The sequence below is a fragment of the Cervus elaphus genome, chromosome X (genome assembly GCF_910594005.1).
Source record: "Cervus elaphus chromosome X, mCerEla1.1, whole genome shotgun sequence".
NCBI classification, from domain to species: Eukaryota; Metazoa; Chordata; class Mammalia; order Artiodactyla; family Cervidae; genus Cervus; species Cervus elaphus.
Window position 1 is genome coordinate 152,424,717 of NC_057848.1, and position 26,158 is coordinate 152,450,874.

Here is a 26,158-nt window from a genome sequence, read left to right on the forward strand (position 1 = left end):
AGTTACTAACAGAGGAATGTTGAAGTCTCTAGCTATAACAGTGAGTTTGTCTGTTTCTCCTTTTAGTTCTTGCCTCATGTATTTTAATACTGTTTGTTAAGTGTATATATGTTTAGGATTGTTATGTCTTCTTGGAGAATTAATCTCTTTATCATTATGTAATGCCCCTCTTTATTCCTGACCATTTTCCTCGTTCTGAAGTCAGCTGTACCTGAAATTAATACAGCTACCCTAGCTTTCTTTTGATTAGTGTTAGCAAGATACATACAATTTTCTCTATCCCTTCATTTTTAACCTGAGTCTTTATATTTAAAGTAGGTTCCTTGTAGACGGCACTGAATTGGGTCTTGTTTTCTCTTGATCCACTCTGATAATCACTGCCTTTTAATTGGTATATTTATACCATTCATGTTTAAAATAATTATTGATATGGTTGGATTAGTATCTACCATAGTTGTAACTATTCTCTATTTGTTGCATTTATTCATTATTTTTTCCCCTTTACTTTTTTGCCTTGTTTGGTTTTAATATATGATTAAAATAGAATGATTCTTTTTTGGGCTGTATTGAGTGTACTGATGATAGCCAATCAAAGCCGTTCTTCATTTTTGTTACAGTTTTGATTTCTAGCATTTCCTTTTGACTCATCTGGAGAGTTTCCATCTCTCTGCTTACAGCATCTATCTGTTCTTGATGCTGTCTCCTTTTTCCATTAAAGTTCATGATATAGTAATCATAGTTAAATTTCTTGTCTGATAATGCTAACATCTGTATTATATCTGAGTATAGTTCTGATGCTTCCTTTGTCTCTTCAGACTATATTTTTTCTTTTTTGCATGCCTTGTAATTTTTTTCCCAAAGCTGGACATGTTGTATCTGTTAGTGGGAACTGAGGTAAATAGAGTTTTATAGTAAAGACTTATGTTAATCGAGGAGGTTGGATGTATTTAATGTTTCTTGTGGCTCTAGGTGCCAGGAGCTTCAAATTTCTCTATTGTTATTCTTTTTGTCTCTCCTCTTAACTCTGGCTTCCCTAAGGACTCCTCCTCAGAGAGAATCTGTGTCTTGCAGCTCTTCACCTGTAACTCACTGTTACTATACTGGAGCCCTGTTGCTGTGGTGATAAGGTGTTGGGAAGGGAAATGCTTTGTAATCTTTTGAAGAAATCTTGGTCTTTAAGTGGGCCTTGCCCTGGAGCTATGGCCTTCACAGATATTTCTCCAGTGGTATAGCTTTCTGCCCCTGCCTTCTACTCCTTTTCCTGGCTGCAGCATCCTAATCTATTTCCTTAAATTCCTGACACCTGTGAACTCCCCATCTCCAACTTATCTGAGACAGAAAAGCTACAGGGGCTTCTGTGGGAAGGAGAAACTTAGGATAAAGTTTTAGAATTGTGCTCTGGCAAAGTCCTCTTCCCTAGAGTGTAACCCTTTGTTATGGAGAAGACTGGGTGAATTTCAGGAGGATGACTTCTCTTCCACTTCTTGCCAGATCTTTTATTTCGGTATCTGGTGGGGTTTCTGGAGGGGAAGTTTAAGAAAGTGTAAGCTCACTTATCCCTCAGAGACTGCAACCCACTCTCCTGTTACTCCACCCTAAGGTTCATGCACTTTGTCAAAATTACCATTTAAGTGTTTGTATCAGAGACATCTGTTCCAGGTAAGCAGATTGTTTCTTTATCTCTATGGAAGTGACTGCCTCTGCGAATTTTGGGATGTCAGTTTGCCCCGTGACCTCAGTTCTCTGATGTGCTCAAAAAATCATTTATTTTCAGTTTGTCTAGAGTTTTCCTTTTGTAAGGATGGGGATGGCAACTTCCAAGCTCTTTACATGTTGAAACTGAAAGCTTCAGCTTCCTCTGCTACTAACTGAAATACTATTTCAAGGCCATCCAACACAAGCAGCCATGCCTTACTTGTCTGTTTCTCTATTTCATGGGGGCAGTGTGGGGTAGTTATTTTTTAATGATGCTTTAGAAGTCTGCTGGATTCCTCTGCTTGTTTGTTAGACTATGTGATGTATCAGTTTTTCATTGGTGAAAAGCAGCACTGTCGAGTAGAACTTTCCTGGTGATGAAAATATTACCTGTTCTATTACAGAAACATGGGGCTATTGAGCATTTGAAAAGTGGCTAGTGCAAGTGAGGAAATGAATTTCTCATTTTAGCTAATTTAAATTTAAATCAGCTCCACGTGGCTAGTGGCTTCTGAATCGGACAGTGTAGGTCTAAGGCTTTAGAAGTGTAGATGATGGATGACCAGATATGCTATTTTAAAATTCTCCTTGGGTAATTCAAAGTAAAAACACAGACTAATGTAATATTACATCATCTGGGAGCATGAGGCCATGTCAACAAAGCTTCTGGTTAGTAAAAGGCAGTCACTGATGGCACAGGCACTTTTTATAAAAGGAGATGGTGATGTGGAATGTGTCAGCTGAGTGACTAAGGTGGTTAGTCGTCTCCCCTGGGAATCCCCAGGAGCTTGTATTCTTGCCCCAGACAAACACATGTGCATTCAGTGCAGCTACTGGGAGATTTGTGTGGCTTTAGGCCTGCTGCACTTTACAGAGTTTGTTTACACACATTGTGTCTCCTTCTCTCTTTCAACACCTTGATGATGATATTGCCGATCTAGCTTTATGGGTGAGGAAATTAAGACCCCAGGGAGGATAAATGACTTTATCACGGACACTTTGATGGTTCGTAGTGTCAAACACAGAACTTCAGGGCTCTGAAACAATGCTAATTCCACTGTTCCAAAATCAGTACTCACTAACCTTCGCTCCAGCTCGACTTCACCTCTCTTTAACTGCACCTGACATCAGTCAGTAGTCGAAACTGAACAGTAGCTTCCAGGGCCCTCCCCATGGACCCTTCACCTCTAGCAACCAGAGAGCTGGGTCCATATTGTAAAGTAATTAGCCTCCAACTAATAAAAATAAATGAAAAAAAAATCTCTATTGTGAGAAAAAAAAAAGAAACACAACATGTAGCTCCTATTTGTACCTGCTATGCCTTTTGGTCTGATGTAAATTATGTTTCTGCAACAGCAAATGGCAGGTGGCCCTGTGTGGGAAGCTTCTGGAAGGAAGGAAGCTTTGGGAATCATACAGTGATGGTAGCAACACCATCCACACTGTATATGTGTGGAGTGGGGGCTCTCTCTCCCCCTCATCTCTGAGCATCTTTTCTTCTACTCAGCCCTTTTCTCCTAAACTCCAGCTCCTGGAGACAGACAGCAGGGGCAGGTCCCTCTGTTCATTACGCATGTGTTAAACTGCCAACTTCAAGATTCAGGCTTAAACAGTATCCTTTGCATAATAGCTATGACAACATCACCCAGAATTAACAGCTGAACAAATAACTCTTTCACCCTGCTGTATCTGTTGTCCAGGTTTCAATTGAGAGAGAAATGGCATTTTTAGGTTTAGTCCTGGCAGCTAATTACTAGGATGATTTATAGCAATGGTTCTCAAATTGTGGTCCTTGGACCAGCAGGTACAGCATCACCTTGGGAACCTGTTTGAAATGCACACTCTCAGGCCCCAACCCAGACCCAAAGAATTGGAAACTCTGGGGTGAGGTCTGAAATCTCTGTTAGGACAAGCCCTCCATGGGATATCCGCTCAAGGTGGGGAACCACTGCTTCAGAGTATGGAGGCAGTTAAATGGTACTAGTTATTCAGGATACACAAAGGCTCTTCAGGTCCACCAATTCACTGATCTATCTAGTCAGCATGGCTCTCAGACCAGCAGCAGCAGCAGTGCTGGGAGCGTGTTCAAAATGCAGAAGCTCAGGCCTATTGTCTCAGACCTATTGAATCAGAATATGAACATTAATAAAATTCCCAGGGAATCTGAAAGCATATTCAAATTTGAGAATAACTGCTCATTTTCCCTTAACCTGAGGTTAGTTTCATTTGAAGAGTTTAGGTGTAGAGAATCAGGAAGGCTGAGACATTTTCTTTGGTGGATTTGATTTTGATCCTAAATAAATGTAGATTTCTTTCCTAACCCTTTGAAAAGAAATTGTACAAAAGGGAAGATGGGGAAATGCACTGACGTAAATGGCTAAAACCCGTAGTCAGCAAAATTTTCCATTTCACAGGTCTTCACAATTATCACTTTGCCTGGTTCTTCTGGTCTCTGGCCATTCTATAACACACTCCTCCCTTTGAAGTGCTTGCAGATCTACTTATGTGAGCAAGATTTCCCAGGGAAGCCCTGTAGTCATGTAAATTAAGTGAGAGGGGAGAGTTACTGACTCATCTATGTTTCGGGAGAATCCCTTTCTAGCATGCGGCCTGTGAAAAACAGTGAAGAGAACCTTGACACAGGACCCCTCAGCCTCCTAGAGCTTTTAATTCCCAAGATACTTCCAGACAGGAAGTGAATGCTGCCTTTTTGTGCAAAGCCCTGGCAAGCATGAAGAAGAGGTTCTGAGCCCTGAGAAATCACCTCGATGAGCTGAGATGCAATCTGCCCATCTCCACTGACAGGCTGTGCCCACCGATGAACTTAGGAGCTGTATGCTCAGCATACGATGGATCCAATCATGTGTAATGACTCAGATGGAGTCATTAAAGACCAACAAATTGTCAATCTGAGTATTGAGAATGTAGATTGAGCACCCATTATCGCCTCTTGGATCAAAAGAAAAAAAATGCCTATGTGTATTTACTCAACAGGCAATAATAATGGCTCTGAAAGAGCTGGCATATATGCAGAAATAACAGCCATTTTCAAAGCAAATACGAACGATGGTAACACACTTACAGAAGGAAATGGTTACGCAGTGCCTTCACATACGTTATCGCGCTGCACCCTTCACCTTGAGTGGGTGTGCAGGATGCTGTGAACCTGCTTCTCGGGGAGGTTAGGCTACTTCTGCAAAGTCACAGTCCTTAGGAGAAATGGGATTTGAGCTTGGCTTTCCAGCTCCAGCGCTGTGTTCACAACAGCCAGATCTGAGCCCTGCTCCTCAATGTTGTGCTCCACTGACCCGCAGCATCATCAGAGAGCTTGTCAGAAATGCCGGACTGCAGCTCCTACCCCAGGCTGAATCAGAATCTGTATTTTCACGAGATGCCCAGGTGATGTGTGGGCATAAAGCATCTAAGAGCAGCCAGTCTTTACTCAATATGACCATTTGCCTACATGCTGTATCAAAACTAGAATAAAAACAGGAGACAACAATGCAGAACTCGAAAAGTTAAGGTACTGAGCATCTGAAGAAAGTTTTTTGAGCATTTATGCTTGTTGTTTAGTAGAGATGCATTTTTATTGAGACAGTTATAAGAAACTGACAAAGCCATGGTATTTAACAAATTTGTGGAGCCCATGGAAGAATGGGCAAAGGAATCTCACCTTGAATGCTGAGAAATGAACAGTTCTAGTGAGATGGTTGGATAGTATCACTGACTCAGTGGCTCTGATTTGAGCAAACTCTGGGAGATAGTGAAGGACAGGGAAGTCTGGTGTGCTACAGTCCGTGGTGTTGCAAAGAGTCAGACATGCCTTAGCAACTGAACAACAAGTGTGTCTGTTAAATTCACCAGAGATACACTGATTTTGTACCAGCATCATTTTTTAAGTTTATCTCTAAGAACAAGTCTTTCTGTTACCCTGGGCTCCCTCTTGAAAAATGAAAGGCTGAATGATATCACAACAGTGATCTCTTGAACTCTGATGCTAACAGCTATGAAAACTACTTGTCCTTGATTTTTTTTTTTTAAATGTGTTTCATGTTTACATTTGAGTATGGGTTTGGCCAGTGGTTTTTGAGACTTCACTTTATGCAAGTAAGGATGTGTGTAGTGGAGAGCTGACTTTGAGGGGGTTTGCTGGGAACTGCAGAGTGCTCTGCCCTCCCAGATGGGAATGGACCCCTGGAGACCAAGGTCAAGTTTACACCTTGCCAAACTACTTGAACCAAAAGAGGTGTTCAGGGTTTGGACTTGGTTTTTCTTTATATGAGTTTCTCCTCATATAAAGTAAGTGTCAGCAGATCCTGAGGCAGAATGGATGCTTTTTGCTTATCATCAAGTTTGAAACCAAAATTTATCAAGGATGAGAAATAAAGACAGATCTGAAAAAATCACATGGTCATGTTATCTGGCAAAATTATATTTGAGCAAAATAAATGAATAGGGAAGGCATAGCACATTCTATACCCTATGAGCCGTCAAGCAGCAACATTAAGCACCTGCTGCACACTCCATGTTATACTGGTTTCTAGGAGAGATTTGGGTGTATAAGACATGGTGCTACCCTTGAAGAGCTTTATGATGTTGCTTAAGAGAAAGTATCACATGACATTACAGCAAATTATATGAAACAAACTGAAAGTCACTCAGTCATGTCTGGCTCTTTGCAACCCCATGGACTATACAGTCCATGGAATTCTCCAGGCCAGAATACTAGAGTGGGTAGCCTTTCCCTTCTCCAGGGGATCTTCCCAACCCAGGGATCGAACCCAGGTCTCCCACATTGCAGGCAGATTCTTTACCAGCTGAGCCACAAAGGAAGCCCAAGAATACTAGAGTGGGTAGCCTGTCCCTTCTCCAGGGGATCTTCCCCACCCAGGAATTGAACCAGGGTCTCCTGCATTGCAGACAGATTCTTTACTAACTGAGTTATCAGGGAAGCAAATTATAAAATACTATCTAAGCATTAAAGAATGTGGATACAACTGAAAGACAGATGGATTTAAGGGAGGGAGGGAGGGAGCCCTGAATTTGGGAAGGCCTCATAAAATAGGAGGCATGTAAGTCTGACCTCATGATAAGGAGTGAATGCATTTCTATGGGAGAAAACAAGGCAGGTATGTGTGTGAAGAAGGGGGCTGTGGGAGGGGAAGAGGGGCTGGACACCGGCCACTCAAGTGTGGGGGCCTGCCTTATAAAACCACACATCCAGGTGGTGTCCAGGTCCAGCCTGGAATCCTCTTTATCACCATCCAGTGGCAAAACTGAAAATGGCAGTTACCTATCAAAATTCAGGAATAACTGAACAGCTATGCTGGATGATTCTTGCCTAGAAGTGAGGAACACCCCTTAGCCGTGCAGGCCCTACACCCCTAGCTGTCTGTCTCTAGATGGGTGGAGATGCTCTCGGAGTCCCACCCACATTCTCTCCTCTCACTCACCTCTACAGGTCAAGGCCACTCACTGGGAACGCCTGCAGCTCTCTGCCTGTGCCTTTCATAAAAGAGCAACCACAAAAACAATTCTGATTACAGGGACATGTGGCATCTGGGATTGCTAGAGACTATTTCATGTCCCAGATCAACTAATGGCAGCTGGAGACGCGGCAGGGGATGGGGGGCAGGTGAACAGCTGGGTCCTTTACCCACAGCTGAGATAAGTTAGACAGAAGTTATCCAGCATCTCCCAGAGTTCCCCAGTGAGGCTGGGCGCCAGGTGCTCACAGTGGATGCTTGTTTGAGAACACTCCCTTGACTGGCTTCCTGCTACTCTCTACTTCATGTCCTCGCTTCTTTGCCAGTGTTTTGGGATATCACATCCCAAGGCGGCACTCCAGGCCTCACCTTGACCGTATCTGAAGCCCACAAGGTAAACCTAAAGTAAAGACCTAACAAAGAGGATCTTTCAAAACACCCAAAACAATATTCTCAGGAGGACTTCTTAGAGAGCACGAAGATAAAAATAGCTTCCCTGCTCCCTCACTGCCTTTCTTTTGTTCAAAATGTGACTTCTGGAGTCGAAGGTATGACATATTATTCAGGGCTTCCCATATGAAATAACAACTGGTGTTGATTTCCTTTTTTTTTTTTTTTTTTGTCTTTTAAAGGTTAGAGATTACTCACCTCCCCTGCTGGTCATTAAATCAGTCTGGCAGGATTCCTCGGAAGTTCTGTGGCCTTCCGGGCATGTGGCGGCAGCACAGGCAGGGCTGCAGACAGGCCTGCTTGCTGTGATGTGCTAGCAAGCAGGTGACTTCAAAGGTCTGCTTCAAGCCTATCTCAGGTATCACTTGGGGCTCACACTGAGCCCCAAAGTCAGGTACCAGATGGCGTATACCACAGAGTCACAGCTGATTAGATCCCCGAGCTCGTGTGCCAGGGAAGCTGCAACCTCTCAGGCAGGAAGCAAATAACTTCTGTTAGCTTTCTTCTCCTTCTCTTAGTTATTATCACAGGAAGTTACCAGCTAAATGCTCAGCTGCTGTAGTAGGGTTGTAAGTCTGGTGAATCCTGAGAGTTTCAGTCTTTGTGTTCGTAAAAAAAAAAAAAAAAAAAAAAAGCTTCTTTCTCTAACTCTAATGTGGCATCTGTCAAGATACTCTGAGCCATTAAAAAGGTGGGCTTCCTCTCACACGACAGCTTTATATTTAAATTCCAGTTTAAATTAGCAGTTTACCCAAAGTTTGTCCCCAGTGCTTATCTACAACAGGAGAGTAAAAGATGGCAACCTCAAATCTAAATGAGACAAACAGCGTGGGCACTGGAGGATGCGATTCACACACATGACATGTGCTTAGAAGTCAGACAACCCTAGAACAATACTGAACTTGGACTTTTCGGATGCACATTCTATGAAATGCAAGGAGAATGAAACGAGATCTCACCTTCCCCTTACTTTGCTCCTGGTGCAGCAGACACATACACACGCCACTCTTTCAGGCCTGGCCTCAGTCTCCTCTAAGAATACCTGCCACTTGGGTCACTCATTGAAGGGACTTGGGCTACCCAAAGCATCGAAGTATCTGTCACCAGACAAAGCACCCTGAGATTCCAAGAGCACATTCCAGCGTCAGTGGAGGTGACCTTTAAGGTGCCTTCCAAACCCAAGGGTCTTCCATCTCTGTCCTCTGGATACAAGCCCTTCCTTTGTCACTTCATGTTCAGCAAAGCAAAGCAGCTAGGCCAGGCAATAAAGCGCTGCTTTCTGCCTCCTCGGCAGGTCACTGCTCACAGTGGGAGCTTACGTACCATCAGGAGAAGCCGGGCCTAGTGGGTGACGGCCAGGACTGGGGGCCAGGCCTGCCAGTAATAGACACTCTGACCAGTCTCAAGGCCAGCTTTACCATTCAGGCAGTTACACTGTACTCAGTTTCCTGGGTTCCTCTGGAGTGGGATTTGGACCATAAAGGACAGAGCTGTATGAGAGCAAGATAGCTGTCTCTTGGGGAATGTTACGCTGGCAAATCTGGTCTTTGCCTCACCACCCATATGAGCATGTCCTCAGAGGTTGTACTATTTGTCCCCAGTCAAACTTCTATAAAATTTTTGGATGTGAACTTCTCTTTGGCATTTTTTCATTTTACATAATCAATGCAGATGAAAAAATCCTGACAGAACAAAAGAAATATACAAATGAACCCTTTCAGGCAGGACTTGGGACCAAATGATTCTTTGCTGTGGGAAGTGGCAGGGGGCTATTCTACACTCAGAGGATGTTTAACAGCATCCATGACCTCCACCCACTAAACTCTGGGAGCAAGTCACCCCCAGATGTGAGCTAAAATGTCTCCAACCATTGTTAAATGTCCCCTGCAGGGCACAGTCCCCCCTGGTTCAGAACTACTGCCTTAGAGATGATTTAACAGCATTAACTTCTGAAATTGTTCCAGTCAGGGAGGTTTGGAATACAGTATAGAAGGTTTGGAATACAGTAGAGGAACTTCTTTATGTAAATATCATGAGTCAATATTTCAGGCTTTGAGAGGCATGGGCCATCTCCGTCTCATATTCTTCTTTGTTTTTGTTTTGTTACAATTTTTTAAAAATGTAAAAATGCTTTAGCTCAAAAAAAGGCTGGCATTTGCCGATCCTTAGACTGGAGAGAAAGAAATGATGGTGCTTCCTGTAATGATTGAAAGTGCTGAGACAGTATTTGGAAAAACTGGGATCTTGATTCAGCTACCAGGTCTTTGTGACACTGAGCTAGCAGTTGTGCTGCCCTTCGTGGAAAGCTTGAGTTAAAGAGCTCCAAGTTAAATTCTATTAATCTCATTTTGCAACTTTTTTTTTTCTCCTTAGTATATTTAAACATAAAAAGTTTACATAAAATAGACACTCAATAGTTGAACAAAATGAGATTTCCCAGTAAAAGAAAGAATGTCTGCAGAGTGAGTACGTGACCTCCCCTTGGTTTGGAGTCAAACAGCCTGTGAGGTTCTTCTGAAGAAGAGGACAAGATGTGAGGGAGATGCCCCTACCCAATCTCAAAACTGAGATGGGTTTTGATATGACTACAGAGGTGATCTTGGAAAAAGAGAAAGGAAGGATGGTATCTTGAAAGAAGAGAAGCCTTAGAAGCTGCCCGTCAAGTTGTAAACATAAAAATGTCACTTTGAAAATACCTTTCAGAGTAGTTCTGGTGGCATTTTCTTTGCCCATCACGTAAACATCTGAGCAGATGGGGGCAGATCCCTTAGACAGTTACTGAAGGTCCGCCATGTGCTGGGGACTGTGTTAGTGAGTCCTGGGGTGCAAGCCACCCCAACCTGGCCCGTGAACAGCACTCAAACAGGAAGTCGCTGTGTTCAATCGTCCAGAGATTTTTCCCCTAAAATATTCTCTCTTTGTATATTGCTAATGATAAATGTATTACTTTGGGCACGTGGACTTTCTATTAGTGGATTTCCATTGACACGGGGCAGCGTCAGTCAAGAGAATGTCCTTATGATTCTACTGTCGCTGTTAGATGGGGATGAGATTTCGATCGAATATATTTGGATACCAGAAACGTACATTTCAAATCACTCAAGGAGTTTATTATATGATAGTGAGAAGAGCAGTGGGCTGGGAGTCAAAACCCTGGGTCACAGTCCTGGTTCTGTCCTTTTTTTTTTTTTTCTTATAAGTAAGTCAGTTAATTTCTAAGGAGCAGTTTTCTCAACTGTAAAATGGAAGCACACCATTTTTCCTGCCTGCCTACCCTTCGGTGTTTGCTGTATTTAAATGTATTACAGGCTTATAACTAAGCTGTTATAAAGGTGATATCATTATTAGAAGGAGTAAGCTGAACTGGTTCTTTACACAAATGATCCTGGAAGAAATCAAGTACTGTCGTAGTCACAGCCAGATCAGTTATCAACTAGGACTTGCTCACACTTCACTTCAGGTGATCAGAAAGAAGCATGTCCATATAAGCCCGTGAGGCACTACTCTGAAATTTGCTGTGAAATGAACATTCTGGATTTTCTGTTAAGATATCATAATGAGCTAAATTTAATCTTCTAGCAAAAATGGAGACTTTTGAAGATCAACATATATTTAAAAGGGTTGAGAAATTAATGGCTGGCCTCTTACCAGCATCATCAGGCCCCACCTACTTTCACCCCAAATTATATCTTTGCTTTGTAGCCTTCAGATGAAACCACTGCTAGGGAGAAGCCCTCTTCTTGCAGTTCGTGGTCAGATTATACACTGCAGAGGTCAGTGTATGGCAGTCATGTCACTTGCATGAATTTGAGAAAGCTCCTCCAAGGCAGATGAGCTGAGTTTGCAAATGTGGATTATTTTCTTTTTCTGTGATGCTCCCAATTATATTGGGTTGGCCAAAAAGTTCACTTGGATTTTCCTGTAGCAGCATACTGAAAACCCAAATGAACTTTTGGGCCAACCTAATATTGTAAAAAACATCAAACTGGGTGTTCACTTTTTGTCATCATCCCTTCCTCAGTCTGTTTTAGATCAGAAAGTAGCTGGACTAATATTCCAAGCAGGCTCACCTTTCATTGCATAGGTACACCCCCAGAGCAAGATAGCTGTCTCTTGGGGAATGTTACGCTGGCAAATCTGGTCTTTGCCTCACCACCCATACGAGCATGTCCTCAGAGGCTGTACTATTTGTCCCCAGTCAAACTTCTATAAAATTTTTGGATGTGAAAAAAATTTTTGGAGGAATAAATGACACAACCCTGGGAGCTACTTCTTCAGTTTTGTCATGGGACCTAAGAAAGCCTCAAAGCCTGGTTCTGCGTTGTCCACATTACTTCCACAGTGATGTGATAAAACAGGCAGGGGACAACTGGTGTTGTGTACAATGTTAAGTGTCAGGTCTCCTTGATGCCAGCAACAAAGCATCAGAGTAACACCAGGAAGGGGAGAAAACAGTGCCTCTCACTCCTAACACCTTTTGTAAAGGACTAATCTTTCGGGTCTCTTATAGAAAAAGAGAGCGAGAAAGTCAGTGCTTGTTCCTACACTTTACATTACCATGACTACCAAGGGTCCATTTTTCTGGCCCCCGGCTCCACACCTACCACATAGAGAGGTTGGATATAAGAAGAAAACAATGGATGTATAAAATTGAAGGCAATTCCCTCAGTTGCCCGAGTCTGGGTTTTCATAAGCTCTGTGAATTCATTTTTACCAGACAGCCATCAGCTAGAAATGAGTTCTCACCACTATTCTACTTGGATTGATCTTCCCCAGAAACCTAGAGCATGAAGAAACACCCCATTTCTTAAAACAATTCACTCACAAGACCGCAGTCCTTTAAAGTTGCCCTTTAGGTATGAAGAAAAGCCAGCCTCCCTGTCTCTCCACTCCCAACTTTCCCTTCTAATATGGTTTTCTGTCCTGAACAGATCAAAATCAAATCCGAGAGAAACAATCCAGTTGAAAAGAGATCTGACATGCCTGTTGATGTCTCATTAACCTTGAGAGTGAACGTAACTGGTGACTGCCCATCACAGTTGCATGACGGATTGTTAGGGGAAGTAAAAAGCCAGTGGAACCATCACCTCAAAAAATAAAAACAAAGAGAAATATCATTTAAATAGATCATCTATCAAAAAATGGAGCAGTTTTCTAACTGTCAGGACTGGCTAAAGTATAGTTTCCTTAAGCCTATGGTGAAATTATTACATATTTTCTGGGAAAAGCATTTGTAGCAGTATTTATGTGTATGTCAAAATACATTAACTGAAGCATGAGGGGGGGGGGAACACTTTGATGTTGGGAGTGTAATCATCAGAAAAGCAAACAACTCAGGATTGATGTTACTAAGGTTCTGTGATGAGTATGTGTGATGATGTGTGTCGTTAAAAATATCACGAGCCACCCAATGTGGGAAGGTCCTAATTCCATTGAGTTTCTACTCAGATTCCCCTCATTACTAATTACTGATTGATGTCAACAAATAGATGGTGGAAAATTATAGAGGAAAAAGAGCTTGTCTCTAGGGGGTTACCTGCAGAGGGAAAGAGAAGGAAAGAGTTCCCTGGGCTCACTGGCTGACTCCCAGTGGGAGAGGTAGATTAGAAATCTACCCAGCCTCCAATCCTAGATCTGGACCCACACAAGACCGGCACCTTCCACCCTTCCACGCCAGGGCTCCAGCCGGGACTGGTTCCTGTGTGCCCTCCCCAGAGGAGGACCTTCAGTAAACAAGACCCAGAATCCCCACCAAGACTGGGATGGAACATTCTAACCAATCTTGACTTTTCTTTCTTAAGGTCTTCACTTTTCCATCTCTAGTCCTCACTCTTCGGCTTTTCTTGGGAACTTCCTGAAAGTTATCACCATTGACCTCACTTTTTACACCAAATTCTCACCTAGGGCTGAGGCACAACCTGTTTCTCCCAGTGTCACCCTTTAAGCAGCTGCTCGGTTTACTGTGCTCTTGTCATGGCCACGCAGCCTGGCTTCTGTCCTCACTCTCTTGCTCTGACCCTCACCCCCAAACGCACCCACATACAAATGGATCAGTGAACCCCCTCCTCCCCTTTCCCAGAGAACTTTTTGCATCTTGAAGGAGGAGAGCTACTGTGAAATATGAACCGACTGCAAATTACAAACATCATTTCCCACTCGGGAAGACAGAGATGGCCACCTCGCCCGGGGAAGAGGGGAAGAGGGCAGCCCCTGCTTTCCGGGAGCACACTTCTTCTTTACCATCCCGCTTCACATTCCTCGGCCCACTCACAGCCCCTCGGAGCAGCCTTTTCCAAAACACTCCACTCCCTGACTGGAGCAAGGAAGAAGAAACGAGGACAGGGGAGCAGGCTCTCTGAATCCGTCCCCCCGCCCCTCTCCCAGAGAGTATTTTGTTTTCAAGTAGCAGGACTTTCTAGAATGTCTTCTCTAGTTGGGCTCCTTCTGGCCCAGTTACCCCACAGCCTCCCCGCCCCCAAGACCACTGCATCCAAAACAAGCGCACCGATCACAGCACGGTGGCCGCCGCCGCCCCAACTGTTGCAGCGACTGCCGGGGTGGCGGCGACGGCGGCCAGGGCCGGGCCGGGCCCGGACACTACCCGTCCGGGAGGCTGGGAGGCTCCGGGCGGCCTTCGAGGGGCGCGCGGTGCAGCAGAGCCCCTGCGGCAGTCGCCTGGGATGGGAGAGGCGGCGCTCTCAGCCCGGACCCCTGCGCACAGCCAGCCCCACCGCGGCAGCGGCGCCGGCAGAGGCTGCCCGCGCCCGCCCCCCTCTCACCTTTAAGATCAGGTCGGTGTGATGCTGGTCCAGCATGTTGGCTTTCTGGAAGGAGGTGACGATGACCCGGCCGTAGCGCCCAGGGGTCTGCAGGTCCGAGTACAGCCGGTGCTTGGAGCGGTTGACCGGGAAGAGGCTGTTGACGAGGTTGCGCTCGATCTTGGCGAGGCTGTGCTGGGGCGCCAGCAGGTGCTCCACGCTCTCCTCGACCTGGTAGCGGCTGAAGCTGGCGCCGAGCAGGATGGAGATGAGCACCGGCGCCGAGGCGAAGAAGACAGGGTGACTGGCTATGAAGTGGCCGAGCCGGGAGAAAGACGTCCTCAAGCCCCTGTGTAGGACCTGCCGCAGCATCCTAGAGCAGAGCGGGCGCGGGAGGAGGGCGAGGCGCACGCTCGGCGCGGGCTCGGGCGGCGGCGGCGGCGGCGGCGGCGGTGGTGGCGCCCGCGGCGGCGGCGGCGGCGGCGGCGGCGGCGACGGAGGCGAGACCCGGTGCTCTCCCGGAGCCGCGGCACCACCATCGGGGAGTCCCGCGCCGCGCCTCGGGAGGGTCCCCTCGGGCCGGAGACACGCCCTCCTGCCCGCGGCCGCGCCCGCCCGGAGAGCCCCCCAGCTTGGCGGCCTCCGCGCCGCCCCCACCCCGCCCTACCCCGTGCGCCCTCCCCACCCCCCGCCGCCTCCCCGCCCGAGGGGCTCCGCGCGGCGGGGCAGCGTCCCGGCTCAGCGCGGGAGGGGCCCGGGGCGGCCCCCGCGGCGCGTCATGACCCCACTCACCCGACCCCCGAGGCCAACGACGGGGTGGCGCGGGGAGCGGCGGCGGCGCTATCGCGGGGAGACTCTGCGCGCCAGCCTAGGAACACGAGGACGGAGAATTCCAGGCTACACCCAGTCCCCTCCCCTCCCCTGGCCCGGCCCGCCGCGCGCGCCCTCCCCTCCCCTGTCCTCCTCGGGGAGACCCAGAGACGAATAAAGAAATGGCCCCGATTTTCCAAACAAAAAGTAAAGAGTTGTCCCGGGGGGCGTCGGGCGGACGGGCTCAGAGCCGAATCCCCCCCAGAGATGGAAAGGAAGAGGCTGAAGACTGCGTGCGCCCCGGCTCTCGCCAGGCTCAGGTGGTGGCGCGCACTGGCTGGTGCGGAGAGGGGGGTGGGGAGCGAAGACGCTCGAACGTGGAAATCACGCCTCCTCTCAAGTAAGAGCCATTTAAAATATCCCCAACACTGCAGCTTCCGCGGGACCAGAGTCCGCTTGTGCGTCTGGGACACGTCCACTCCGAAGGCGCCTGTAGAGAGTCTCCTCGTTCTCCATGAGGGTCTCTCCAGAGTGGGTTAGACAGTTCTGCGGTGCGCCCCTCAACCTCCCCACCGCGACCCCAGTAATAAAAGTGGCCGATAACGGTGCTCAGTCCGTGGAGCCGCCGGTCGCCAGGGCTCTGGTGCTGCCGGACTCCCGCCTCTCCGCACTGCCTCCTCCTCCTCTCTCTGTCGTCACTGGCGGGTCTGGGGGACCTGGCGGGGCTGGAGCGGGCGCCCCTGCGGGCGTAGAGTGTTTGTGAACAGCTGGTCAGGGAGTCGGTAGCGTTACTCCCCTTCTCTCCTCCACCCTGCCCTCTCCTCCTCAAACGCGGGAGTGTGGGAGTGGGGGACACCTTAGCTCAGACCTGGAGAGCTGTGGTCTCAGAGAGTGCCGAGCCGCAGGGGGCGCGGGGGAACCCGGCGGGGGGGCGGGCGCCGACAGCTCGGCAAAGTTGGGCGTGTGCTTGTGCGCGCCAGGCGTGAGCTAGCAGGCGGCCACGGTGGTTCCCCTCGCACACCCCCTCCAGAGAATTCCCCGAGAAGGCGGGCGCCGGCTTCGGGCCCGGGATAGACCTGCGGCGGCGGCGGGAACGGCCACGCACAGGTACAATTTAGCGCGGTTTGTTGCGCGCTCCAAGCCGCGGGATCCATCCATTGCCACGCAGACCGAGCGGAACCTCGGAGTCGGGGCCACTGAGGCGCTCTGTCCAGCTAGGGGGGTGGGGACCGGGGCGCGGAGAGGGGTCCCCGGGCTTCGCGCTCTGAGCGCTCGGTCTTCTCATCCCACGCCTCCAGTCTTTCCCGCTTGGCCTCTTGGTGCCAAGGGTCTAGCGAAAGGCGGCGGTGACAGGAGGCGCGGTCCCTGGAGTGTGGCCCGCACTCCTGAGCATGGACATGCATATTAATCAAAGCTGAAGGAAGGCGGGATAGGGAGAGGAGGACGAGGAAGAGGAAGAAGCCGGAGAGAGAGAGAGAGAGAGAAAGAGGAGAAAGAAGAGAGGGACAGGGGAACGGATGGGAGAACGCGACTGAGGGAGGTATTTCCCTAACGTTCCCATCGCAGATTCCCCAATGCCTAGCGGCCCTCCACTTCTCCAACTCAACTTGGGAACTTGCACGTTAGAAACAGGAAGTCGTGGGCCGGGAAATCCTCTTTTTTTTGGTTCCTCTTCTCCCTTCCCCCACTCCAGACCCTCCATCCTATATTCCCTCAGCAACACCTGCAGCGGCCGGGCTGCCTACCCCCGGGGCGCACCGGCTCAGCTCAGCCTGCGCTCCCGGGGTCCTCCTGCCTAGCCAGACTCCCGTCCACTTTCTCAGCTTAGCCTCACTCTTCCCCACATCGCTGTTTCCAAAGGCTCCCTCCGGTTCACCGCTCTCAATTTCCAAAGGTTCCCTCAGGCAGCTTCCAGCTGACATCGCCCCCCCCCCCCAACCCCGAACTGCCATTCCCGGGAGGGGCTAGAAATTCCCCTGCAACACTCCACTTGTGCCCTTCCCCCATCGTCTTAATTTCTGCCCGCGGAGACGCCGCGGCTCTGCAGTGCTTTGCTGATTCACGATGATCGCGGAGGGAAAAGCCTCATTGACTTGTGCCCCTGCAAGCGGCGACTCGAGCGCTAGCGGCTGCGAGGGCACACGTTTTGGGAAACCACCCACCACTGCGCAGCCGAGGTGCTAAATGGCAGGGAGGCTGCCTGTCGTGGCTCTCGGCCGGGGCAGACGGAAAGAAGGAAAGGGCCGGGGGAGTAGGGGGCGGGGGGTGCGATGGCAGCGGGAATGACTGCGAGCCCAGTTTTCTGCGGCCGAGCCAGCGGCAGCTGGTGGGTGGGCACCTCTCAGGAGGCCTAAAGTCGGTCTCTGCCCGGGGAGCAAACAAAGATGTTTCGTGTGCTCTGCTGCCAGCGCAGTGAGAGAAGGGAAAGCAGCCGACAGGTCTGATCGGGAGCCTTTAACATTTCCGCAAAGCTCTTTTCATTCTGAAGTCTTTGTCCCTCCCAATGGTTCCCGCCTAACCTCGGTTCACTGCCCTCCCTAGAATTTTCAGCCCTTTCACGTAAGCCCTCGCGCGGGCCGCAGTGCCTGGGCTGCCTCCTAGAGCGGGACAAACTCAGCAGAGCTCTGGCGAGTGGGAGTGTTGTTCTCCCACCAGGAAAGGGTCTTTCCTTGGAGACCAAGGTTTTTGGTTCTCCTCCTCCCAATTCAATTCCTAATTGTTCTTCTGTATATGAGGCATGTTGGGGGACTTCCACCCTCCCGGCTTTAATTCAGAGACACGGAATGGCCCCAGAGTGGGTCTTCCTGCCACTTTTTAATGCGGGAAATCCAGTTAATATGATCTAAATTGAGTTGGAGTAATTGAGTTGGAGTAAGAGAGAGAGAGAAAGCGCGTGTGCAGAGAGGGCGTTGCCTCCTCCCCATTTGATGTCTTCTCTTTTGATTCAGACATTCGGGGGAGCTTTGACAGCACCCAAGACTTGGGTTTGCATTAGGGCGGTGACTTTGGCTTGGGTACAGAGCTTCCATAAGTACATTCGTAAATTATTCCTTTTTCTGATTGAAAATGAATACATATTAATTGTAGATAATTTAGAAAATAAGGACAAGAAAGAGAAGAGAAAAAGGCACCTGTATCCCTGTACTCCCATCGTCTTTGAAAGGTAATCTCTTCTCATAATTTATTGTGCACATAGACAATTAACCTCTAGGTAGAGGTTAAGGCTGTTGGTCTATAGCCACTAAGTTGAATTCTTGCTCTATTGCTTATGTTTGGTAGTAACTTAACCTCTTTATGCCACACTTTTCACTTCTGGAAAATGGGAATATTGGTTGTACTTACTCCATAGAGTTGCTGTGAAGATTAAATAGGTCAAAGATGTAGGGCACTTAACTCTGTGCTGGAGTATCACAAACAGTAAATGATATTTGTTACATTCTAGTCTTTTCTGACTGAATATATGTCTGTGGGAAAAAGAAAATCAGTCCCTGCCATCCACAAGTTGGCCTGGTATAACCTGCTGGGACTTGGGGTTACTAGGACCTGTCCTGGTACTCACAGCTAAGCTTTGGTGTTCTGTGGAACAATATCCATTCCCCCAAACACTAATGGAAGATAAGGTCATTTTGTAACTGTGATGGATCTAGGCAAAATTAGAAACACTCCATAATCATGACTGAACATGGACAAAACAGGAACTTTATCCAAGCCACAAAAACTATCAAACATGTTTCTACCCTGGCTAATATGAGAGACTACTGTGGCATGTTGAAAAATACATTATAAGCTTTGCTCAGTGGCGGTATCGTAGCCAATGAGGTTTATCCGAGGCGCGATTATTGCTAATTGGAAAAAAAAAACACATTATAGCTTTAGCCTTGCTTTAGTCTTCTGTCCCTCCAGATAAAGATTCAGTAAGATACCCAGTGATAAAACTATGCAATTTTCCAAGAGCACTGAAACCAGAACAAGCCCCACAGCCTTAAACTTCATCTCAAATCTTTAACATGAGCTCAAATCCTCGAACAAGTCCTTTCTAACAACTACTTCTTGAGACGCCCTTCAGTTCTCCATGGTGCAAGTTCTCCATGGCTGCAAAGAAAAATAAAACCAACTTGTGCAATTACTGGCATGATCCTGGTGGTCTTTGGCAAGAGGGCTTTGGCAAGGCACATGCAATGTTTGTTGTTTGGTCACTCAGTCGTGTTTGACTCTTTGCAACCCCATGGACTGTAGCACGCCAGGCTTCCCTGTCCTTCATCATCTCCTGGAGCTTGCTCAAACTCATATCCATTGAGTCCGTGATGCCGTCCAACCATCTCATCCTCTGTCGTCCCCTTCTCCTCCTGTCTTCAATCTTTCCCAGCATCAGAGTCTTTTCTAATAAGTGGGCTCTTCACATCAGGTAGCCAGAGTATCGGAGCTTCAACTTCAGCATCAGTCCTTCCAATGAATATTCAGGATTTATTTCCTTTAGGATTGACTGGTTTGATCTCCTTGCAGTCCAAGTGACTTTCAAGAGTGTTCTTCCACATCACAGTTTGAAAGCATCAATTTTTTGGTGCTCAGCTTTCTTTGTCGTCCAACTCTCACATCCATACATGACTACTGGAAACACCATGTTGTTTAGTTGTGTCTGACTCTTTGTGACCCCATGGACTGTAGCCTGCCAGGCCTCTCTGTCCATGGGATTTCCCAGGCAAGAATACTGGAGTGGGTTGCCATTTCCTTCTTCAGGGAATCTTCTTGACCCAGGGATTGAACCCGAGTCTCCTGCTTTGCAGGTGGATTCTTTACCATGAACCACCTGGGAAGCTAAATTCCTTGGTCAAATAAGTGAAGAATTCCCGCTTGGAGGGCAAGGTGGGGAATTTCTGTCATCCATTACATTTGGAATCAGTCTGTTGGCTCACTATTGCTCAGAGATGCTAGAGGGATCGATCATGGTGTGGAGGGAATGTGGACCCAAAACAAAAGTTTTTTTGGTTTGAAAAGGTTAGAAACAAGTATGTCAAGCACTAGCTTTCAATAATCACACCACCATTTTCTGCCTGAGAAACAACAAAATATTTTCATGTTTTAATATATACCTTAAACCTAAACTGATCTCTGTCAACCATGAAGTCATTGTGCACAGCAGGGTCATGCAAAGGATATTTGGGTGGCTGCAGTTTAGGGTGGTTCTTAGCATACTGTGTTTATCATCACTTTATGCTATCCTAATCTCAATAACCCTGATAGATTTCTAAGTGGTGGGTGCTTCTGCCATCCTAAAAGATGCCATCCACGTAAGATTTCTGGAGAATGGGAACACATGCAGGGAAGGAAAAAGTGTAACTTTTTTTTTTCAGAATGGGGAAGGTCCCCTGGCAAACATCAGTTTGTGTGTGTGTGTGTGTGTGTGTGTGTGTGTGTGTGTATGCCTGTATAAAATATCTACTGGCACTCAGCCCTGTTTTGACCAAAAAACAATTTTATGTAAAGCAACACTGTATTCACAGAAAGTTTACACAAAGGGGAACTTCTAAAGAGAGTTTAAACTTGCAGTTGAAGAGAGAACATGTGTGTGGCATGTCCTAATAGGTTGCTTAAGATAAAGAGGTACACAGCTGTGTGTAAATGATCCCCTCTCAAAAGTGTGCTGATTGGATATCTGAGTCTTTCAGGATATCCTGCCAACTCAGTAGGCTCTCAGTATCATCATGGGTCTTTTAGAAAAATGACCAATCATGACGTAAGAAAAAAAGTCATGCAAAATTATTTTCTTGAATAAACATAGGAGTCATGGCTAAGGGAATAAATGATATTTCATGCACTGATTCAGGAAGAAAGAAGACACTATTTGGGTGTCTGGGCTCACTATGTCATTGGTAGCTTCCAGATCTTTGCTTCGCTTTTTTTCCTCCTAAAAAGCTGAAAGCATGGCCTTAACATTTTTCTCTATCTTTCAAAATTCTTCCGTCCTTCAGGGTTCTCTTAAAATCCTAGCTTGTATATCTGATAAGCTTTTTCTGACTGCCAAAACAACATTGATTAATTTAACTCAATGAACAATGTTATTTGAATTATTTCAGTGAGAAAGTTTCTACTGTGGTCAACAACTAGGAGAAACTGAGCAAGGGATTCCCTGCTGTCATGAAATTTTTAGTCTAATGGGTTGAATAAATATACTGAGTATTAAAAGAGGAACCAGAGTAAGGGAAATGTTTAGAGGAGAGGTCACAACCAAAAAGACGTAAATGATATCTGGTTGGTCTCCAGTCTTAGAATACTTTTAGCCTAGAGTTAACATCTTGCTGTTTTGAGCTTCTTTGTTATCTAGTGTTATAGATATTTACATGTTAATGAGATGTAAATATTATGTCAGTTTTTGATAGGCTTTTGATTGCTGGGCTAGGCTGATAGATGTCCCCTTCTCTCTTCCCTTGGAATGGTCCTAAAGTTTTGAGCTTGGTCAAAGAAGATGGCCACTTCTCATTCTGGGAATTCCTGAGTAATGCCACTTTGTTGAAATCTAAGTGCAACTCAGGTTTTTCTTTAAGTTAAACTAGCTTTCCTTCCACTGTATCTAAATGAGGAGAGTTTATGTACTTTATTCACTTCCAGCACCATGGACAGATCCATTCAAACCGAGTTATTCCTCCCTTTTCCAGCCTCCATCACTTCTATATTGGTTTTAAGGAAATTATAGAGCTAAAGAGTTTCTTTGAACTAACATAATCAGGGAGTTGATAACTTTTTTCTAAACCAGGTTAATTAAAATGGAAATAAATTTAAACAGACTGCTAAATTCAATATGATCATATTTAAAATTGTGCCTAATAATTTTATTCATTTGTGATATGTTTGTATCGGGGGCAACATTCAAAGGAAAACATTAGAACTAATTCTAAAATACAATCTTTTGAAGTTTAGGAGTGATTATTCTGAAAACTCACAGGAATGATAGAAAATGGGGAAAAGAACATTTTCATGTGTTTTATGTGCAAAGTTTAACCCTAGGCGCTTTCCCCTATCTTAGCCTAAGTAATTTGCAAAAATCGCTCTGTGAGCTATTAAGTATTGTCAAACCCATTTTAAAGAGAGGAAATTGAGGATTAAGGAGAATTAACTGTCTTGTGCAGTATTGTACTGTAATGGAAGTATAAATAGAACCCAGGCCTACCTGATGTAAAAATCCATGTTTTTCTGTTGAATCATTCTTTTAAGCAGAAAATCACTTAATTCCTTTTCTAAAATACCTTGACTTGATATCATACTGTCAGTCAGAAACATTGTAATCAGATAATATAATGTGCCTTGAATATTATAAATAATTTGATGCTATTTCTGTATTTGCCATTCATTTAATAGTGTTGTAAAGTGGCAATATCAGCAGCTGATCCATTAATCAGTTTTTCAGTGTTTGTATTCATTTCTGATGTTGATACTCCTTAGAGGAGTTCTGTGAACCAACAAAAATATTGTTATGGAACCCAAAGTGTTTGCTGATCTAATCCAACCCACTCTTTTTGCAGATGGCAAAACTTCTGCAGTCCTTGTCTGGATTCTACCAAGAAAAATCCCTCAAAATATTAAAATGGAAAACTGTCAAGTGGTTTCCAAAATACATAGCAGAAAAGCAACCAAATAGACTTTGATCTTATGCCTGTTGAAATTCTTCCATTTTTTAGTGGTTCACCACTAGTCATTAGACTGCAAAGGGAAAGATTCTTTAGTTCTCTTCCTTTGCTTTGCTGTATAAAGTGAACAGAGACCATTATAATCACCAGATGCATTGTCTTATGTATCGGCATAGGGGACATAAGAAAGCAGGGGGTTTCCTGATACAGTTCTTAGCTTCAGGGCAGTCTTTCTTTGATGTTTATATACTTAATCCCTTTAAAAATTGGACTCCAGAGCATAACCTAAGAACAAAGCACTTCATCCCTTCTGTTATTAGAGCTGTGTACTTCTTGCTTTGACTTTTAAAAATACAGAGCTACAAGGCATTCTGTTCCCCATGGCTGATCACTTCCTTCTAGTGAATGGCATGATGCTGGTGAATTAATTAATAGTAAAATCTGATTTACATATTCACAAATATTAGAATTGTAGAAAAGTTACATCAGGAGGCAGCTCCTAGGAGAGTGTAAATGAGAGAAGAAAAAAAAATCAAAGAATCCTTTTTCAGACAAAGCACACGACTTAGCATTTCTAGGGCTGCTTTGCTTCCACCTTCAGGCATCTTCTGAATATTGTAAAGGGGATTATTCTAGATGTGAAAAGCCTTTTCTACCATGAGTTGAAAGGTTTAGCCTCGGGTGAATGCCATTACCTCCTGTGGTCCACCTTCAGCAGAAACTGAAGTTGTTTGGCTACTGGCCTGGCCATCAGCAAATATGGTCTTCCATCTAGTTCTGTCTCATCACTGGATTTCAGATTTCTGTCCATAAAAATCAAAATAATAAAGATGATGATGATGTCTCTAGGGCAGGAAGATTTTTGGCTATAAAACCTGATAATGAATATGAAGTGCTTTGAAACAATCATACCACATTATTGAGCTTGATAAGTCCAAGGTATCTTGCTAAATGTGGAGAATGAAGACGTGTAAAGACCTTGCTTTTGAGGTGTCTACATTACAGTGGCCAGAGGCCAACTAGTGAAACAAGAAAATTGTGTAGTGTGGCAAGGATACTGGTGCTATGGGAGCAGTGAGGAGGTTCCTCTAACCCAATCTGAAAAGCAGAGATAGGATTCGGAAAGGCTGCAAGGAGTGTGTGTGGAGCTGCTACCTGGTGCTCCATTCTTACCCTCTTGGCATGCTCTAGAAGTTCACTCTAGGTAGTTCCTATATATGCTGATGGCTTCCTCTCTCTGGCTGAGATATTCTCTGACCACAGCAGGCACACTGGAAGTGCCAGAGAGCCAACACCTCTAGGAGTGAACCTCAATTAATGAGGGACAGGAAAAAAAATACCCCAATGTCTGGCTCTGTAGGACAACTCAGAGAGGTGTTTCACACAGGCTCTCAAAGACGCTGCAGTGAATTGACCCCCTCCCTTAGTTGCCCACAGTAAGAACACACCCTTTTCACAATTGTGAACACACCCTTTACTGACTTTTCTCTCTTCTCTATCTCCCTTTTCCACTCCCTCACTCTGTTTTCTGAAAATCCCATCCAAAATAAACCACCCACCCCCACATCTTGGTTTCAGGATCTGTCTTTGAGGGAACCCATCTGAAAACAGGAGATGACATCCAAATGGAATCTGAAAGGTTAGCAGTTAGTCAAGCCTAGTGAATTTTGTGGTATGTAAATTATACTTTAGTAAATCTGTTTGGAAAAAAAGAGGAATTGGCCAACCTACCATGGAGGGAAAGAATATTTCCTGAAGAGAGAATAACATTTGAAATGATAAGGGTGGCCATAGAGAGTTTAGCTTCTGCAGGCAGTGAATTGTCATTTTTTTGGTCTAAGAAAGTTTTTATATCTCCTTCACCTTGAAGCATAGTCTATTGTGGGAACTACAGATAGTTCAAGATGGATGGGCAGTAGTTTGCAACAGTAGAGAGGAGCTGGGTTAAAAAAGGACTTATAAGCCTAGATGAAGAGCTTTGTGTTGATTCTGAAGGTCTTTGGGAGTCATTTCAGGGCTTTAAACAGGAGAGTTTATGGCCAGGTTTATGCTTTATGAAGTTATACCAGTGGCCACGTGGAAGGTGGAAAAAGGGACAGCAAGATTGGAGGTCATGATAATAATTAGGACAAGAAGAGATTAATGCCTGAAGCAAGGTGGAGGTCAGTGGGATGGAGAGCAAGAGAAGGACTGATACCTTTTTAGGGAGATAGAATTGATAGGACTGATGTGATTGCAGAATGGAGCTAAGTCACTGCATCATGAGTTTTGAAGACAGTTTCATTCCAAAGGGCTAGTCTAAACTATATCCAACCTTAGAACTTTTAGTTTATTTTGCCAAATTCTATTGGAGAACAGAGCTTCTTGCCAGGGTAAAGGAAGAAGGGAAAAATGGACTGTGCTAAACTCTAAGCTACACCAAGTAGGGATTGAATGTAATGGTTTGGACATAAGAGTTGGACAAGGGAGGTCAGTAACCTGGAGGAGACAACAGTGTGGAGGCTAAAGTCAATTAGGTCAAATCCATAATATGGTGATTCATGTGGATTGAATTATATCCTAAGGCCAGTTTGCTTAAATGAGACAACTTCATTGTGGGGAGAAAGAAAAGGAGATAAAATAAGGAGGAGGTGCTGGGGATGGGGAGGAAAGTGAAATGTATGGCTTTCATGAGTGAAATTTCCCAGAAAACTCCCTCTTTGGTTCATCTAGTTCTCTTCTTCTTTGTAGTGCACCCCTGAGGATTTCCCCTCTGATAACCTTTTAGAACTCATCCCTGAAGATGACCAAAGACCATAACCTAAATATAAGGCCCCATTCCTTGATGGAAACTTATATTTTTGTTAGGAAACGCACATGCAGGCAACATGTGGGTACTTTAATTTATACAATTAGCAATCACATTGAAGAGAATAGACACCAACATTTTATAGTATTAGACCTTCATTCTTTCACTGATGTCTGTATGGGGGCACTGTAAATATTAGACCATTTTAATGAAATATTTTTAATTCTATTATGAGTTATGCTGCTGTCAACATTTGTGTACAAGTTTTTGTATGGATGTGTGTTCTTTCTTCTTTTGGTTACATATAGAAATGTAATAGCTGGGTCATGTAGTAACTCCATGCTTAACACTTTGAGGGACTACTGAACTGTTTTCCAAAGGGCTTGAACCATTTTACATTAGCACCAGCAGTGTTTTTTTTTGTTTCTTTGCTTGTTTGTTTTAATCATTATTTATGCTAGTTTTTTCTCTACTTATTATTAGATGGTGAGTGAGTGTGAGTGAAGTCGCTCAGTTGTGTCCGACTCTTTGTGACCCTATGGACTATAG

At 45.4% G+C, this 26,158-nt stretch overlaps 1 protein-coding gene and 1 pseudogene across 1 annotated transcript in view; one reads left to right on the forward strand and one right to left on the reverse strand.

Annotated features, from left to right (window-relative positions):
* Positions 1-15,223, reverse strand: part of PTCHD1 (patched domain containing 1) — a 56,400-nt gene extending 41,177 nt beyond the window's left edge. The window contains exons 1-2 of the mRNA XM_043896306.1: positions 15,182-15,223; positions 14,411-14,762 (exon numbers count right to left, since the gene is read on the reverse strand). Of these exons, the coding sequence (XP_043752241.1) occupies positions 14,411-14,761 (351 nt within the window). The 5' untranslated portion in view covers position 14,762; positions 15,182-15,223. The remainder of the gene's footprint in view (positions 1-14,410; positions 14,763-15,181) is intronic.
* Positions 15,224-18,984: 3,761 nt separating this feature from the next.
* LOC122690924 lies at positions 18,985-19,161 on the forward strand (annotated as a pseudogene).
* The last annotated feature ends 6,997 nt before the right edge of the window (positions 19,162-26,158 follow it).